The 19,013-nt window shown below is 44.5% G+C and overlaps 1 protein-coding gene across 3 annotated transcripts in view; it reads right to left on the bottom strand.

Moving 5' to 3' along the window:
* ZNF385B (zinc finger protein 385B) overlaps positions 1 to 19,013 on the bottom strand; it is a 1,050,548-nt gene that overhangs the window by 199,889 nt on the left and 831,646 nt on the right. For all 3 annotated transcript variants that reach the window (XM_085645198.1, XM_085645197.1, XM_085645199.1), the window contains one exon: positions 9,797 to 9,907. In XM_085645198.1, the coding sequence (XP_085501324.1) occupies positions 9,797 to 9,907 (111 nt within the window). The remainder of the gene's footprint in view (positions 1 to 9,796; positions 9,908 to 19,013) is intronic.

Here is a 19,013-nt window from a genome sequence, read left to right as displayed (position 1 = left end):
TTACAAAGACCACATCCATAAACACAGAGCCATGGTACACATTTTATTTCCAATCCACCCATCAACCAGGTATTGCAGTACTTCCAGAAATGGTACACTTTCCCACCTGGGAACAACAATGCTGTTCAAAGAAAGACGAGAAAACAAAAGTAGCGCTTCACTGGCAAACTCTGTAAAGTGAGGCTGATGTATTTGGATGTGAATAAAACCAATCTGGCCACTTTGCAACCACTCTGTCTTGCTTTATTTAGTTATGTATTTATTTTTCATATTTAAAACCTTCTATTTCTCTCCATCCTGCTGCACTTTGGAATAGAAAAATGTCAGAAAAGGGGCCGATTCGCAGAATCGGCCCCTTTGCGACTGGTAATTAGCCATTTGGGATGCATCAAGCCCAAACCCAATCGCAAAATAGGTAATTGCTAAATTTGCGATTACCTATTTTGCAAATGCATTTAGGGTATCGCAATTTGAGATTCCTTAAATGCAATGCAAGAAGTGATCTGAGATTGCGACTTAGCATTAAGGAATCGCAGATAACCACTAACTTCAAGTTGGTAGTAATCTGCAATTCCTTAGAAAAATGCTAGAAATTGCATTTTTCTAAGTGCCATGTGGCGCTTTGCCAGTTTTGTGGATAAATCAGGGTGGCCTTTTGACCTCCTATCACCCTTGAAATTGCATGCGCAATTTGCAATTACATTTTTGGTAATCGGAAATTGCAAGTGGTTTCCCATTCATTCCTATGGGCCTCTAGGCCCATAGGAATGAATGGGAACACATTCCCAATTACCGAATCATAATTTGCGATTCGCTAATAGGGAATGTGTAGTAATCGCAATTCATTTAGCGATTCCTACATGCGTATGGAATTGCGAGTCCTTAAAAGCGATTCCTTAAAAATAGCTTTTAAGGAATCGCAATTCCTTACATTGATGCACGTGCCCCATTGTACTTTACTATAGGAAAAGACATTCCACAACTGAATTTTAATAGTCAGGATGGTATGTGGTGTCACTTCATAGCACTACAGCCAGTGGCGTAACGAAACTTGAGGGGGGCCCCCCTGCAAAGCACAATGAGGGGGCCCCCCAGTGGCCCAGCCCACCATCTACCACTTTGCTCCACCGACAAAAATAAGCAGTCACCTAAAACCGTATTTTCAGCACTTATCTGTACATACTTCGAACAGAAAATATAAATAGAATGCACTTTAATTGTGTTCTAGGGCTGCATGAATGATGAGATCCATGACTGATAATTAAAGGAAACAAAGACAGAAAAATCACATTACAAATGAATACATACTTTTTTATTTATAACACTATTTAGTGCCAAGACAAGGTCTTTTCTGGCTGTTTAAACACATGGCTGGCATTTTTCTTTTGGCAACCCCACTCTATATTCCTTTTCATGAAATGCATTCTCACACTACAGCAGTAAATGTAAATTTCAAATGCAAGGAATAAGCAGAGTGGGGGGCCAGGGGGTACTGGAACCAGGAAAAAACTTAACCTTGGTAACCAGTTCACAAAGGTATGTTGACTGTGCACCTCAGATATAGCGTACAGCTGATGGTGCACTGTAGCACCCAACAACACTTTTCGATAATGTACATCACATGCAGATATGGAATAGCACACAATGGGTAGAGCTTATATAGCACATAGCTCAGAAATACCATATAGATGGATGGCACACAGCTCCCAAGAGCATTGTAAGTAGTTTAAAACACACGCAAGCATCGAACAGAACGCACTGGCCAGACCTTGCATACACCCCACATAGCGCAGATATGCTATTCGGCTGGCTGCAATGTGGCCCCGAAGAGCACTTTTCAATAGCATGGAACACACACAAACTTCCAACACAACACATTAAATAGAACATTTTGCTTACATCTAACTAAGCACAGACATGGCATTTGGGCCGTGGGCCATATTTTCCATAGAATGCTTTATATAAACATAAATAACGTACCATAAAATGTAATTGCTCCCCCTATAGTTGTGTAGCTCTATCTATAACTTGGTCATCAGATTGTGCTACAACAAAGACGATGATGCTGGGCTGGTAAACTGGAGAGATAGGGCCAACCCATCTTCACTACTGAGAGGCTCAGAAGTGCATCATTTAATTTATGAGGCAGGCCGCCTGGCCGCAGGACTGATTTGAGGCAACTGGTGCAACCATGCTGCAGCTGCGAGCTACAACTACTGCGCTGATGGCCTGACTTTACGCCACTCTACTCTATGCCACTGCACTTTTGGGTAGAGGTGCATCAGTGCATGTGCTGTATGTGCCATGCCTAGAGGTGGATCCAGGAATTAAGGGAGGGGAGGTGGACGGGACCTCAAGACGGTGTAGCGATTGGTGGAGCATTAGCTTCTGTATGAACTTCATAATAAGGTAGAGATTTGTTATGAGGTCGGATGTTGGAAATAAAAATGTTAATCTCCAGGGTTGACTTTTGAAACTGCCAGTAATAATTGATTCCTGAAAAGATTCATCTGTTAAACACTGCATGGATGGTCGAGCTATGACGGTCACGTGTCCCAGCCCATGCTGATGGCAGTGGAGGAAATGGGTTCCATTGAAGACATGGAGGTTAAAAATTATGCTGTGTGAGGCAATCAACTTTTCAAACTTGAGAATGTGTAGGCGACAGACTGATTCACCTGAGGCCTGGCCTGCAGCTTCAGTGGCAGGCGCGAGCAGGCAGCAGAAGACAGAGAAACGTTAGCATTGGCAATAATTAAATTAAGGCCGCACCTGTCCGTCCTGGGCCGCATGGTCCCTCTCAGCCGCCTAACCTCACGCTCACTTTAAATTGCGCAAAGTGACATGCGCATGAGAATGACCAGCCCAACCATAGTATGCACCACCCTAATTTATGATGAGGCGGCCGCGCTTGCAACTACAGGGAGCATAATGTAAGGTATGTAACTCCCAGCATTCGAGAAGATTCGGATGTGTGGAGTGCTAAGTGGTTGCTGGCTGCGCCACAGCCGCGAAGTGGGCCCCTGGAGCGCGGGGGCTGCAGGGGCCTGTTACGCCCCTGGGGGCAGTGGAAAAGGAGAGCAGTGCAGATTGTTAGGGATACTCAAAGCACAATATGTTGTAAAGTAAAAACATTTTCAAGAACTTCAAAACAGAGAGGAGAGAGAGAGTGTGTGTGTATGTTTTTGTCTGTGTGCCATAGTAAAAAATCCTAGGTGAAATTCGACAGACACCTCACCATACCCAACTGAAAGTACCTGTACCCAAATATTTAATATAGAATACATTTATTGGGGAGTAACACCCCCCCACCCAAAGCTGCGCCCTGGTGGGTTATGCGTGCGCCTGTAGCAAACACTGGGTTGTAATGTTTAACAGGCAGGACCAACTCGGCTCTTTAACCTTCGAAGTGGATGTGATGGGTAACAATGTCACCTAATACTGAAGTAACATGATACGGTTTGCGTGATACGCTGCATAATAGTTCAATATTTCCATTAATAGTGACAATGGACAGTCCTTACCCATGGTGTTGAAAGCCACAACCCCATGAGCTCCACAAACTCCTTTCTCTGAGTTTACGACCAACCATGAAAGCAGCTCCGGCAGCGCCAAGAGGGATATTCCTTCTGCGGGCTGCTTCCTGGTTGCGCGCCTTCTGCTACAAAGTTTGCAAATACAGAGGCTTTAAGCGGAGGGAGCGTGAGGGGCGGGCGGTCAGCGCCAGTCATGACATGCTAATGGGGCCGGCCAGCCTGGGGAAAATATGTGAGGTGGGATTCCTGGAGCGTAGGTACGCCAGGGGCGCCCAGAGCGGGGAGAGCGAAGTGGCATTCACGGGCCAGGGGCAGAACGTCACCAGACTTCGATTCAGCTGAGCCCAACCATAGTATGCTCCACACTAAGGGTGAAGGCCGCACATCAATTAATTTATGATGAGGCGGCCGCGCTTGCAACTATGGCAAGCGTAACATAAGTTACGTAACTCCCAGCAATGCATCCGAGAAAGTTCAGATGTGTGGAGTGCTAAGTGGTTGGTGACTGTGCCACGGCCGCGGAGGAGGCCCCTGGAGCACGGGGGCCCCCCGCACCGTGGAGGCTGCAGGGGCCTGTGTTACACCCCTTGCTGAACAGCAGCCAAACTGGTGTACAACATTGCTAAAACACATTGCCAAAGCCAATAGCTCTCATATAGGCGGGACCTATTGGTTTTGCCAATGCTCATTTTTAAAATGCTTTATTCTTTATTGGAGTCTCAGGCGTATTCTCAAAAGTACTCATCTAGCCAGGTCCACATTCATTGCCCTTTGATGTCGCTCTGGTGGGTCATGCCCTTCATTCGCTTTTGTACAAATCCCTTTGGGTGCCTGTCTTTCTGCTTTCAGAATTGGAAACCCATAAAGTTTCTCACTAGCATGTTACCTCAAGTATTGGCTTCCAATTCGAATTTGTCATGGGACGTAGTCACTGCTTGCCAAATTGCATGCGTGGAAGAATTAGATGTGCAATAAAGTGAAATGACATCTCATACTTGAGACATGTCCCATGTGTTAAGTGAAGCTAGGCCCCCGCACCCTTGCTCGCTGATACCTGGGTCCCGGGTGGTTGGAGGTGCCGATGTCCAGGGGTGCACCGATGAAATCAGCGTCCAAGCCCTTCGGTGACTCCTGGAAGGGCAGCTTCAGCATGGTGCGGATTCCTGCAGGGCAGGCCACGGTCTCAGCACTCGGGGGCCCATTGAGGGGAGTGCCCGAAGCGGTGCGATTGGGGGCAAGAGGCCGGAGACCCCTTGGGCTCAGGAGGCCCGGTCTGTCAGAAGAGGACAGTGCAGTCTGAGGAACGGGGTCCCCTGCAGCACGCGCTGCTCCTCTGCCCCGACACATAGCCGCCAAGATTTCAGATTGCTTATGTGTGGCATTTTTATAATTTCAGTGTAATTATGAGTGACATTCAACGACTATGAGTAACACTTTCTCGCGAGCAAAATCAAATAAAGAGGCAAAAATGGCCACGGCACTTGCCCCTCTCAACCATGCACACACCTCTTTCTCAGAACTTGCAAGGCTCCAATTTTTACCTGCGTCAGACTTGCAATGTGCATATTCTAGTGGTCGGAGTCGCAGATGGGACATTGGAGCAGTAGAATACACAAGTCACTATCCACCACTGCGCCAAAAGGACAAAATTTAGAGATTGTATTAATCAATCGAAAATTGAATGAGATTAATGTAAAAGAATGCCTTTCTCATTTATTTTGCTTGAGCTGTGTGTTCTTTGGCCAGGCTGGGAAGGAGGGTCACGGGCTGCAGAAGCATGCAGGAATTGAAAGATGTGTTTCGAGCCAAGGTCGGACTGTTCTACAGGGGCAGTTAACCAGAGCTGAAGGCCTGGTCTGCCAGGTCAGTGTGTGTGCTGGTTTTTTTGTCTGTTTGTGGCCTGTTTTGTGGTCTGCTGTGCCGGTTTTCACTGTTGATTTGCCTGTTATTAAAACAAACATAGCAATGTTTAAATTCATTAGGTTTTCTATTCCTTGCAAAATACTTGTATGACGTGTATGAGTGAAACCTGGCACTATTTGGAAGCACTTTTACTTTGATGCCTGTGCCTAATGTCTGTCCCAGTCTGACTCTGGTCGAAATGGACAGAGAATCACTGGCAGTGTGATCTCTCCTCGCTGGTAAGTGTGAATTAGTGTTAATTATCCAGTTTCTGCAGGCCTAGACAGATAGTGGGGAGAGGAGTTGGCCTAACGGCGCTCGACCTGGGTTCGAGTCTCGGTAACGACGCTGAACATCCTGTGATTCTGGGCAAATCACTTAATCTCCCCGTGCCCAACCAAAAAAAAATGAATGTGTGTCCTCATGTAACGTAACTGGAACTGTTGCTATGTAAAGCGCTCTGATACCTGATTGGATTCGGGTCAAGTTCGCGCTATATAAAACTCTGCAAAAAAGAAAGTAATAAAATAGTGACACTCGCAGGCCCACGTGTGCCCCCTCCAAAAACACCCATCCACAGCAGCACGACCTTTTTAATAGCGGAAGAAACAAGACACTGTTAAATCCGACCCCTAATAGGAGAAGCTCCACAGTAACACGTTATTGAAAATGCAGAAGGAGGCCTGAGCCTGCAATGGGAGGGGGTTATTGTTAAACAAATAGGCATTTTTATTATAAAAAGAATCATATCTACCAACTAAAGGGGGTATAATGAGGTCAGCACACCTGCTGCCGGTAGCTCTGTGATTGGAACGGGGAGGGGGCGGACTCACTCAGCTCGTCCTGCTCTTTGCTTCTCTCTGAGGGTGTTGTCTCGATTTTACTCCGTTTTTTTAAGGCTCGAGTCTGCAGGACTAATGGGCCCTTTTTCTGTCATCGAACAGAGAGCTGGACAGCTGCGAAGAGAAGCAGCCTCACTTTGCCTGTATCTCCCGCTGCCGTCACAGGCTCCAGCACTCTCCTTCGACCGGCCCGGCTCGGAAATAATTATTTGCTGGCAGGGGGCGGCCATAGATAATTTAGCCCCACAGCAACAGGCGGCCTGGCAGCCGGTGCAATCAGTAGTGTTGCCAGCCAGCCGAGCACCATGATTCTGGTGCAGCCCGCAAACCAGTGAGCCCTGCAGCCAGCCTCTACCTCCAATTTCCCTACAAAATGTAACTCTCTGCGCCCTGGCAGCAGGACGTGCCCTTACGTCCCCACTCCCCCCTTCCGGCGCCAAGGCCAAGTTGTTACACGCAGCTCCTCCCCGTAGGTATGCGTAAAAATCAATTTGTGCATCTCGACTCTAAAGAAGTGCTCTTTAATTGTCAAATTCCGGCGTTCAGAACGCTCGAGTTTGACAATTAAAGATCACTTCTTTAGAGTCGAGATGTACAAATAGATTTTTACGCATACTATCGCTGTGAGCAGATTATGCAGTGACGGACTGGCTGCTCAGAAACTGCTGCGCGCACATGTGTCCACCGCCCCCAAAATAGTGCCGCCTGGGGCGGACCGCCCCCACCGCCCCCCCCCCTAGCTACGCCAGTGAGCGTCGCCCCACTCACTGCTTTGCAGCAGTAAAAGAAAGGAAAAATACAATGATAGTAACGATGTTATTATAATTTTATCTGTTCCTGCTGTGGCAGCATGGGGGTGGGGTGGGGTCGGGATGCTCTGATCACGGGGGAGGGCAGGGGAGGAGTGGTGGGCACACTGAAATGCGCATGGCACTTTGGACGGCTGTCTCGGGCCGGCCCAACAGTCCTGCTCACTTAGAATGTTCTCCACCCAGGCTGCATTACAGCCTGGGTGGAGAACATGCCCAGGCCCCCATTCCCCGTCTGATCGCCGAGCTACGGCGCTCAGACCAATCACAACATTGCATTGCAGCATTGTGATTGGCTTAGGGGAGCCAATCACAACGCTGCATCCTGTTCGGCTGACGCGGAAGAGAGACAGCGTGGGACAGAGCTGTGAGGAGGTAGGCAACTTTTTCTTTTTTTTTTACACCCCTTAACCCCAGCCACCCCAGATCTGTGCCGGCTTGCCACTGCTCTTGAGTAGGACCCTTTTCGGCCCCTGCGGCAGAGACAGTTGAGTTTTATCAAATGGCACACATATTTCACTAAGTTACTACTTCTGTGCGGGTCCACAGATTTTTGCTCTAACTTAAACAAGATGTGGATGTCATCTGCATGCATGTGATAGCTAATGTCTTGTTTATTGACAATGTCAATCTGCAGAACCATATAGATATTGAACAGGAATGTCAAGAGGGTCAATACCCATGGAACCGCACAGTTGATGGAGGGGATATATGATAGGAGTTAACTAAGTTTAACTTGTTGGGTGCACTACCTTAAAAAAGAAAGTGAACCAAGCTAAAGCAGTTCCACCTACACCTGCATGTGCAGGCAAGTGTCTGAGCAGCATGTGGTGGTCTACAATGTTGAATGCTTCTTAGATAGCCAAGGGGATTTGGCCACAGATCTAGCCTTGGTCACAGCGGTTAGGAGTTCTTCTTAGTTAACTATCTTTTTTTAAACAGATACAAATGAAAAAAGGCATGGCATAAACCATATATGCAGATGCATCGTATAATATTCTATTTATTACTATTGGGTCATGGCACACTTGAGGTATTGGTTCCTGTGAATCATGGCCGCCCAGGACACTCAACGCTGGTAATAAATAGCACATTGCACTCTCAAGAGCTTACTACCACTATAGCTGGGTGTTAAAAAGGTACTACTAGAACCACAAACTAAAACTGAACTATGAGGGTATTTCCATGGTAATAACAATATAGCATTAGCTCACAGAGGGTGTGCAAACTACAACAAAGGCATGTAGATACCCTACACCCCACCTTCTTGTATTATTATTCTACATCCTGTGACTTTTGCATGCTTGCCAATGGTAACATGTAAAACGTCTTCTGAAAGCATTATTTGTCCTGATGAATAACCTCTACTTGGGCAGAAACGTATATTTACCTCATAGGCTGAACAGCAACATAAGCTGTAGTTTGTCCCAAACTTCTAAATCTGTTACTCTTATTTCTTGTACGAACATTTATTTGTCATCTGCAGACTTTTTTGAGCTACTGATATACCTTCTAATGAATATATAAATTACAATGTTGCTTGTAAACTGTAATAATCAAACATGATTCTGGATATTGTGCAATCTAAACAAAAGGTAATGTACCTTCCTATAGCCAAGACTTTCTTGTGATTTCTTTTGCTTCCTCTCCTCTCCTCTTCTCTCCCCCCACCACCCCATGCCTGTGGCATGAAAGGCAGCAGAGAAAGCAAGCCATTAATGCTAGGGTTGGGTGGAATGTTTCGTTCCACCCATAGAATTGACCGAAATTTGGTCACTCTACATTACTCTGTAAAGCAGAGCTCTAGCCAAATTCTGCCAATCACCACATGACAGTATTTTTCTCCTGAGAGACTTGAGAAAATGCGGCCTGGAGAGTATGATTTGGCATCCCTTAGCGTGATTTCCTAACACAGGAGGTCGTCCGCTGTCAGAGGGATAACATTCGAGTAGATTTGCTGCCACTCGAGTAGATTTTCTCAAGTGGCAGCCAAATAAACTTGAATAACCACGCGCTCTTGAGCAATTCATGGTGCATTTTTTCCATCTGTTGGCAGAACTCCATGGAATCTTGCAGAATTTAAATGTAACTCAGCGGAATTCTGTGGAGTGAAACTCTGCGAGTTCCGCCCACCGATAATTAATGCTACTAATCAAAATATTTTTGTTGAAATGGAATATATTTTCATCTAGGCATGTGTCAATATCCAGCGGCTGTCGGGAATCACCCTCTAACCTGTTTGTGCAACAAATTTTATGCAATTCTGTAAATCTGGCATTAGAGAAGAAATGTGCGGCGCAATGACTGGGTTTCGAATTTAGTACCTGGAACACTGAAATGGCACCTTATGGTAAGTATATTTGGGGTTAATATAATCAAATATCGTCTGCAGAAAAAATACAATTAAATATCATCACAGGGCGTCCTGTCAAATTAAGAAAAACAATTCTTTTCAAAGCCCTACTCCCAGAAACACAACCAGAGATACCAGATTGGACTCCGTGAGCGGTAGAGTGCATCCTAACAGTCTCTTGGACCACCATGCACTGAGGAAATCGCACTGCGCCGCATTCCATTCGATCACTCGTGGCTGCTGGGTGTACGTTCCCTGAAGTGGGCGCGCGCATCAGCACGCAGGTGTTTCTGGCTCGAGGGCAGGCTCGCAGATTAACAGCTACGCATCAATAATATAACACGTGCTACTCACATCCGAGTTGAAGCGGAGCTGGCAGACATTGCAGGAGATCACTTGCTTCTTCCTGGGCGGAAGGGACACCCCAAACGTGTGGTTTATGACGGCTTTTTGCACAGGATCCATCTAGGCGGGTGAAAAAACAAAGCAAACATGAACAAGCATAGAAAAAACAAAGCATACATGAACAATCAGAAATAACAAAGCAAACATGAACAACCATAGGAATGACGTAAATACACTGCACGTTTGTTGTCAGAATACTTCATAACCCAGCAGAGGCGCAACTAGAGCCAAATTTGGGGGGGGGGCTGAGCAAAAATTTCTGGGGGGGCTGAACTTTAAGCAATAGGCAGAGTGGAGCTGCAGGGGCTCTTAGAAGGGGTGAAACAACAGCGAGGCCTCATTAACATGCAAATGGTCTTTTAAAGACCTGTGAAGTGCTTGGGTGCGGCTGCTTTTTTGCCCGGGAAGGTGTCTCATCCCGGGCTGCCACACACGACGGGGGGGGGCTGAAGCCCTGTGAGTCCAATGGGTGTTGCGCGCCTGTAACCCAGTATGTGTTACATTTGAGAAGAAAATGAATCAGCAGTCGTGTGTGTGTGCTTCTTGCAACAAGCTCAGAGTAATGCAGTCTGCCGCCTTGGTACTATTTTACAAAAATCAGTGCAATATGGGGCAGTTACCTACACGAAGGGTAATGTAAACTCAACAAAATATATATTCTGTACCAGAAATATAACATCAAGTGCATATGCTGCAATGTGTTGTGTGTCGTCTTCTACAACATAAAGGAATGCACAAAAGAAATAAAATGCACCCCTGCCTTTTACAGTCCAGATGACGGATGCACGCGCACATGTGATTTGGTTCCTCTAAGTCTAGTGCTTCACATTAAATATCCATACCAAACCAGCATAACATACATTAAAATAAGCCCTGTAAATCAGTTTTATAAGTGTAGGCATCGGTCCAAAATTCGTTTCACTCGAAGTTGCTTGCTTCAAAAGCGCACTCAAAGAGGCCTCTTGCTGTTGTTTCCAACACCCTCTGCAAACGAGCCCAGCACAAAACATATTTACCTAGAGCAAAAATGGACTCGACAAGTCCCTCTGGCCTTTACTATGTGACTGGAAACCACCCGCCAATGTCACCAGGAAACGCAAACGTCGCTAGAGCTTCAGAAACGCCAGCGGAGAATTCTCTGGTGCATCCAGATCAAAATCCGCAGGAAATGATGCACGAGGAAGAGCGAAGAGACATCATCCTCCTCCGAGGGCTACGCAGGTGTAAATGTTGGATTCCCACTGACGTGTTGCGCTTCAGAGGTCAGGGCCTGGCGTCCCGCTCGGAGTAAGTGGCGTAAGTGGCGTTAGTTCCCAAACAAGGGGCCCGTATGGAGGCGGCGCTGGATGAGAACTCAAGAAGGCGCGACATTAACAATTGATAGGTTTTAAATATGTCAGCCACTGGGGTGGATTACAGGGCGTTTGAATAGCCACATGCTATCTGCCTGACAGCAGGTTAACGCCATGATGTAAACCGATACAGGAACGCTAAACACACCATCTGAATCAACGCCCATGTCAGGTGTTCCCACACACAGCGCTATTTAAAGTTACTCTGAACACGGGTGCACAGGCTGTTGAATAGTACAGCTTCCAGCTTCTCTTTAAATTTACGATGCCAAATAACGTCTTGGAATTGCGCAGTGGTTTTAGTCATAATTTGAAAAACAGGCGGATTGGATTTAAACTGAATTTTGACATAGTAGGTGTGCAGGGCACAAGTATTAAAAATTAATGTGGGGCTAATTTGCATATGTAATAACATGCAGTGACGTCGTGGGAAGGGGTTTAGCAAGAAGTTATGCTACACCCTGATAATATTCCTTATGTACAAGAGATTGGAAATCTTTACAGACAAAGCTGAGCTAGTGTATGTACAAGAATGTCAATTTGTGTCTACAATGTTTGTTTTCATATCTATACCAAACATACACGTACATTAACTTGCTGTTTGTGCGCAAAGCTGTGAATAGTTTAGACAATGAGTCTACATTTAAATCATAAGCCATGCATTTCTAAAGATTTAATCACTTTGCTTAGTATGAAATAATAGACTCCTTTATCTACTTGATGTACAAATAAAAACGATGAATAAAATAGCTAATTAGGAAGGTATTCGCTCTTATTGTTGGCACTTATATTAGCAACAACAGTGATATACAGTGCTTAATTTGTGGTCGTGGTTGCCGGTGGGCAGCACCGGCACTATCTTCTTGCAGCTAGGCCACAGTGTCAGTCCCGATCCTAGGTAAACAAATGTCCTGGCCTGTTGCTGCCTGTCCCTGTATTTCTGCAGACCTGTCGAGGCTGAGGAGTTCGGTGTTTTTTGTGTCCAGCCTGCCCCCTACAATGAAGCTACATGGATCACGGACCCGACATGGAGCACAGCGAGCGGGGAGAAGGCTGGGAGATTTGCACCTTATCCTCTGTGTTGACTTGCGGTTGTGGGAAGTGGGGACGTGTTTGTGTTCATAAAGTACAAAGTGTTTATTAGACAGTGGACCATACTGCACAACAGGTTGTGTACTGTGCAGTGTGTTCATACACGCTTCACGAAGCATATACAATACAGAGGCTGTATACAATACTGGAGGCCCATTCTGTATGGTGGAGAGCAGCATTCATACTGCAAGGCACGGGTACTGAAAACTACATCACATTGTACAGTGGCTTGCACTCTACAGGAGTTTCATATAAGGTCTCAACCTGCACTGGGGCTGGTAGACATTCTCACAGCACCCTGCTCCCCTTTACCCACCCTTCCTGTACAAGACCCACTTTCGCTACCCCACATCCCCTCTTCCCACACAGACTGCTGCCCAGTATTACTCAGAGCCAACTCGAGCCCTCTGGCTGGGGTCATGGCCACACATAAAGGTTAGTAGCCATCAAACAAGAAATGTGCTGCTGCCCCTGTCAAAGAATGTTACTAAGAAACACTGGTGCAATAGGGTGGGGAAAATGAATGTATGGGGTTCGAGGGGATATCATGGGTGCCACTATTATTATTATGAACACAGCACAATCTGACACCACAGCAGTCCAAAAAACCTAGCACACAAACCTGGAAAAGGAACTTGGGAAGATGGGACTGAGGAGAAGAGAGAAAGGAGGACAAGCAACTTCAAGGTCAAAGAAGGCAAGACATGAAGGAAAAGAGAAGAGAGTCCTGGGCAAAGCAGATATGAGAGGAACATGAGGACAGGAGAGAAGATACAAAAGAAGACACCGAGAAGGAGATGCAGGGATGGGTAAATAGAGGAGGAATGGGATGGGCTCAATGAGAAAAGAGAAGAACAAATAGGGATAGAGGGGAGAGTGAGGAGGAAAAAGGGGGATCATATGTAAAAACAGAATAATAAATTGGTAGAGACAGGGGAAAATACAAGGAGAATGATAAGGATAGAGGGTTAAAAATATAGAGACAAAGTTAGGGTCAGAGGGCAAAAGCGAGGGACACAAGTGAGTAAATATTAGGGAAAGCAAAATAGAGATAGAAGGGCAAATTAAGAGTAGGAGAAGGGGCAGTTGTAGAAATAGGGAGAAAGGTGGGGTCAGAATGAAAAAAGAGAGGGTGGAAAGGGATCAGGGCAGGGAAGGAGAGGCGAAAGAGATAGAGACATAGAAAACGAGAGGAAGAGAGAGACAGAGAAGCAGGGGTGAGAAATGAATACATATGGTGGCATGGGGAAAATGAGCAGGAGAAAGAGATAGACATGGGTTGCTGCAAAAAGAGGAACAGGAAAGAGTGTGACACAAAGAGGAAAATAGAGAGGGAACAATCTAAATACAGGATAACAGAGAGATAATGATGATGACAGGCAGGAAATGAGAAAGAAAGACTTGTAGGAGAGAAAAGTTACAGTGAGCACGGAGCAGAAAAGAGAGCAGAATTACTGTGCAGTCGGTAAGTAGGGGATGTGCGCTGCCCCCACCCCTCCGTGGCAGCGGGTGGCAAGCTCCAAACAAAAGATTTGGGGACCAGCATTTACTTATTGTTTATTTATTTTACAAAGTAAGCACTACATTAAAGCGATTTCTTTTGGACACATTTAAAAATGTGACATGGTGGATGAGCTTTAAGACGTGAAGTGGCCTGAAAGCATATACCCTTTACAAAAAACATGGATGCAGGCTCACACACACATGCGAAAGTAGATCTTTGAAGTCTGCTTTACTTTTGAACAATCACATATATGATTTCCATTAAAAAAAATGTATATCTGAACTTAGAAATAGCTAAAAGTGACAGCATTCTTAAACAAATATGTGGAAATTGGAAATTACATTGTAAACGGGGGTTGCCGGATAAAATATGCTGGGTGTATTTTTTGAAAGAGTTAGCAACTTGCGGCTTATTTTCTACAATAGCATTTCGTTAAGCCAGAGAAGGGTTAACCGGGTGCAGTAAAAAAATCCAAACATGGTCCCCTGCTGTGACACCAAAAACGCCTCTCAGCCTCACTTAGCCTAAGGACAAAGGTTACAGAGTCCATCCTCTAAAACTAGATGTGGGGCTCAGTGCTGCCATGTCCACCCAGACTTGTGCCCCGCAGGTGTGTGATAAAGATAGATCCCAATTTATTTCCTTTGCTTTTCTTTTTTTTTTACTGAAATCCTTCTGCCTCTGGTTTCTCTAGTCCCGAATTTACTTTTGGGATATTTACTGTCACCCTGCTTAATGGTTCTAAGAAAATAACAAACAAACATTGGGCCTACAGAGATGATTTTCTTCCCTCCTCAGTACCATTCCGAACAAATGTGTTGGTGTCAAACCTAATTTTCAGATTTCGATAACAAATTACAATTATACCAAATCAGAAGGAAGCACATGATGAAGAACACATTTTAACTGTAACCAAACTACTGTAATACCAAACAAAATAGAGTAATTTACTTTCTATAGTTATTTGCTCCACCAAAAGACTTGTTTCTGAGAATCTCATCATGGTGTCTACAGCTGGGGCAGTCACGTGGCTCCCACCATAAATGACCCGAAGCCTGTGATGTGTCAGATAGGTCATGTGGATATAGTTAAATTGGATATATTTCAGTCTTGTGTTTCTTGAAACTTTCTTGGGATCCTACTCCGTTCCTGGTTAGTGATACCACAACCCAACACCCCATCCAACTTGGCCATAAGCACCAACAAGGGTCTCTGCACTATTTAATTTAGGGCCCTGTAAAACCACGCCACTAGCTGCGGAGCCAACCCCATAGACAGCAACAACTGGAGTACCGCATGGGCCATTGGCTCCTCCTGGCCACCATACCAGAGATCTTCAAAGGTACGTACGAGGGCCTCATGGACCAGAAAGTGGCCCAATAGCACGGCATGTTGGGTCGACTCCACCTCCAAAGGAAGATGCCCGGTGGAGCTGTTTTATGCAGCTATAGAGGAGATTGGCTTGGGTTTCACCCCCGCGACCGTCACCTACCCAGACGGACATTGGACATTGTTTTTTTTCCCTCGTCTCTCCACTGTGTCCCCCCCCCCCCCCCCCCCCCCACCTCCTCTCTCTGTGTTCCTGTGGCTGCCTCCCTCTTCCAGCCCTGCATGGAGCCGTAGAATCAGTTACCCTATGGTTTTTGAATTGATTTCTGTATATCCCACCATTGTTGGATAATGCTATTGGTTCCCATGACCTGGGTCCTCCACCTTGGAGGTTTTCGTCCAAGACTCATCGCTGCTGGTCTACTTCTTTGTTCTCCTTACTGTCCTTCTCCCCTAGTCGACCCCCCTTAGGTCTCACTTTAACCTTTCCCCCTCCACCTTGTATGCCCCATTGGACGTGTGTCTTTGTGCTAACTAATTCATATTATTGTTTTGTAACTTGTAACTTGCTGATCCTCATGTAAAGCGCTCTGATACCTCCGGCTCTAGCCAGCGTCAATCAGGGGTCTCCAGCGGCTGCAAAAACATCCCAAAATACTTGTTGGCTGGTTCCAGTGGACTGCAGTCGACTCCCACATGAATCCGGGGCCAGATGTGCCCCTCGGCGACAGCTGAGGCAGGATAAAGAACCAGGTTGGAGCGGAGCAAAGGGATTAAACGTCCGCCAACTTTCCGGCAGACAAGCCAACCCCTCTCAATTTCTACTTTTACAGAAAATTTCTGCTAACTAAACATTTCATTCAAATTTTCTACGTGCCTCTGAATGTAAATGATGTCACATATCAGTGATTGCAAATTTGTTATGAAAAAGTTTGCAGCCCTAATGATTACAGCCATGTGAAGTGAGGAATTAGAATTTGAATAAAAGTTCAATAAACATGCGCAATGTGGACATAAATATGTATTGCTTAAGTAAACAAAACATAAATATATTGAATGATATGTAATTCTCTTTGAGGAGTGAATCTAGGCAGACGATCAGAAGAAGAATATGCGTTCTTGGGGCATTATAGGAAGGACGAAAAGCTTGCAAAACTAATGCAAGTTACACATGTCAATATGCTAGAATTTCTAGATTCTAAAAAAAACGATTGTGATACTAGGTATAACTGTAAGACACCTAACAGGAACTGAAAACATACTAATTGTGTTAACTAAATATAAAAGGTGCCCAAAAATGTTTTCTGTAACTTGTCTGCATCGGTTTCTGATCTCGGCTTTGTGTTTGGTTAAATTATGTTTTTTTCAAATAATTCTATATTTCAGTATAAAGAACAATACTGGTGTTACATCTGGTGGTAAAACTTGCAAGTTTGTTTCTGTCGGCATCTACGTATAAATAAGAAAATAGATAGAACTATAATTTTAAAAATCCCATTACCTCTATTTGAAAATGCAAACACCGTTATACCATTTCCAGGTTTTCTGTATGTTATGTGAATGGAGCATGTTTAAAAGAGTATCAGGGAACAGGGGCACACTGTTGAAAAAAATGACACCACAGGTCAATTATTTTGGTGGGGATTTATTTTAAGTCCAGAATAAACACTCCCTGGCATAAAAGCAGAACGTTTTCCTTTGATACCAGCCATAGTTCTGTGGTAGCATTTTGGAATTAGAATGAAGTCAGCCAGCATTGCAACCACTGAGAAAAGAAAACATGAAAACATGACTTAAACATTACTGAGAATGTAGCCTATCCCCCTTTCCAACATTACTGAAAATGATGTTACCAATTCAAACTATGAAAACAAGAGATAAAAACATTGAATAATTACTCTCAACATATCACCACTTTCTACAATAAAAATAACACACTGCATGGTAGGACAATGTAAGCAAACAATAACAAAATCCTCACGCAAAAGAATCAGTGACAAAATCATCATATTTTCTACGCCTCTTTATAAGGCGACTTCTCATGGTTTACCTGCACACATTACCCCTTTCACCATACACCTCAGTATGAAAACTCGCAAACTCTACATAATCTCACTTCCAAGAGTATGAGTTGTCTTCCACACCACTGCCCAATGTTACGTACACACATTCCATATTTTTCCATCTTCAAGCACCCCACTCTGTGAGTTCTCACGTGACCAACCCATCTAGGATCAGATCATCTGGATGGCTCCTTCTTATGTGATGCTTCCACTCTAACCATGTCACCTATCTTATATTCAGTTTGAGCTTTATTTTATGTCTTTTAACATACCCTTGCTGAATTCGATGTACTTTCTTTCTTCAATCACCTAAATTCATCCTTTTCCTCAACATCCTACCTATCCATGCTGGAGTATTTATTGTAAAGTACAGGGAACTCTACCCTTCAACAAGAAGGTTAGAGGTGTTGCTCTATTACTCCACAACATTTTTCATATTTTTCTCTACTATCCAATCCAAATGAACGTACTGCACCAACACTCTATTGAACCTTTCTAGAAGTCTATTTTACTGTGTGTGATAAAGAGCGGGCCTGCGATTCTTTACAGTTAATTCTTGAAGGTACTTTTCAGGCACTTGTGACAAAAACTGCAGCCCATTGCACTTTGTCACTTCTTCTAGACAACCATCCCTTCCAAAAATGTCCTAACAAAAACGTATCACATTGGTGTTCTTAATTTCCTTCATAAACCTTACCTCTGACCATTTGGAGTAATCATCAGTAATTACAATGACATAAATACCTTCCAGATGCTTAAAATCCAATTGGCCACAAATATCCATTCCTAGCTTTCCATGCATGTTTTGGAAATTCCACTCGCACAATTAGTGTCTCTTTGGATGTGTGAAACTTGTCACTGATGGCACATACAACACAACCCCTCACAAACCGTTCTATGTCCCGGTCCATTCCTAGCCACCAAACATTCATGCATGGTTTCCTTTCACAGACGACAGGCTGTAATTCCCTCATGAGTCAATTTAATTAATTGTTCATGCAGAGCTTCTGGTACTATTAGCTTGTCACCTCATTTCACCCTCTGATGTCCTTCTGATAACTTTGACCAAACTGGCTTGAAACCAATGAATTCCACGTTATCATTCCATGCCATCTGCTATCTCTTCAATTAATGTCCCATCCCTTCTTGAAGCACCTTATCCAGAACACATTCACTTTTTCATAGAACCTCCACGATGAAACCCCAGCATGCCCGACCTACATTTCCACAAACCAATTATCATATTCCTCAAAAGCTTGCTATTTTATTGGCAGTCTGGAAAATCGGTCTGTGTTCACATTTCTCACATCTGCAGCATACTTCTTTTCAAAAGTATTTTCTTGTAATCAATACAACCAATTTTCTATGTTGAGAGTAGCCTTACCTGCACCCTTTGTAGAGAAGAGGTCTATGAATGGCCTTTGATCAGACTTGAATTCAAAGAGAGCTCACCACACACATTATGTCCTAAAGTGCTGTACTCTCTGCCAACTTGATATAGTTTCTTTTTCACTCACTGAGTAACTCACTTCAGATCCCTGGGGGCCCTTGAAGAAAATGCCACTACTCTTTCCTGGCCCGATTTCAGTTAGGTAAGAGCAGTTCCCAAACCATGTGAACTAGTAGCAATGATTGATTTATCACACTGATCAAACAGTTTCAACTCTACCACATTTACAATGCTTTTTCATGTTGTCACTCAGATGACCATATAAACCTTTCCCCATTTTTCATTAATGCCCTCAATGGCCTTCAGGGATCAGAAAAATGCCCCACAAATGCATAGTACTTAGCAAGCCCCAAAAAATGAATGAAGACGATAATTG

This window comes from Triturus cristatus, chromosome 3_1 (genome assembly GCF_964204655.1).
Source record: "Triturus cristatus chromosome 3_1, aTriCri1.1, whole genome shotgun sequence".
Classification (NCBI taxonomy): Eukaryota; Metazoa; Chordata; class Amphibia; order Caudata; family Salamandridae; genus Triturus; species Triturus cristatus.
The sequence above is the reverse complement of the archived record's forward strand: the minus strand, read 5'-3'. Positions and strand labels throughout refer to the sequence as shown.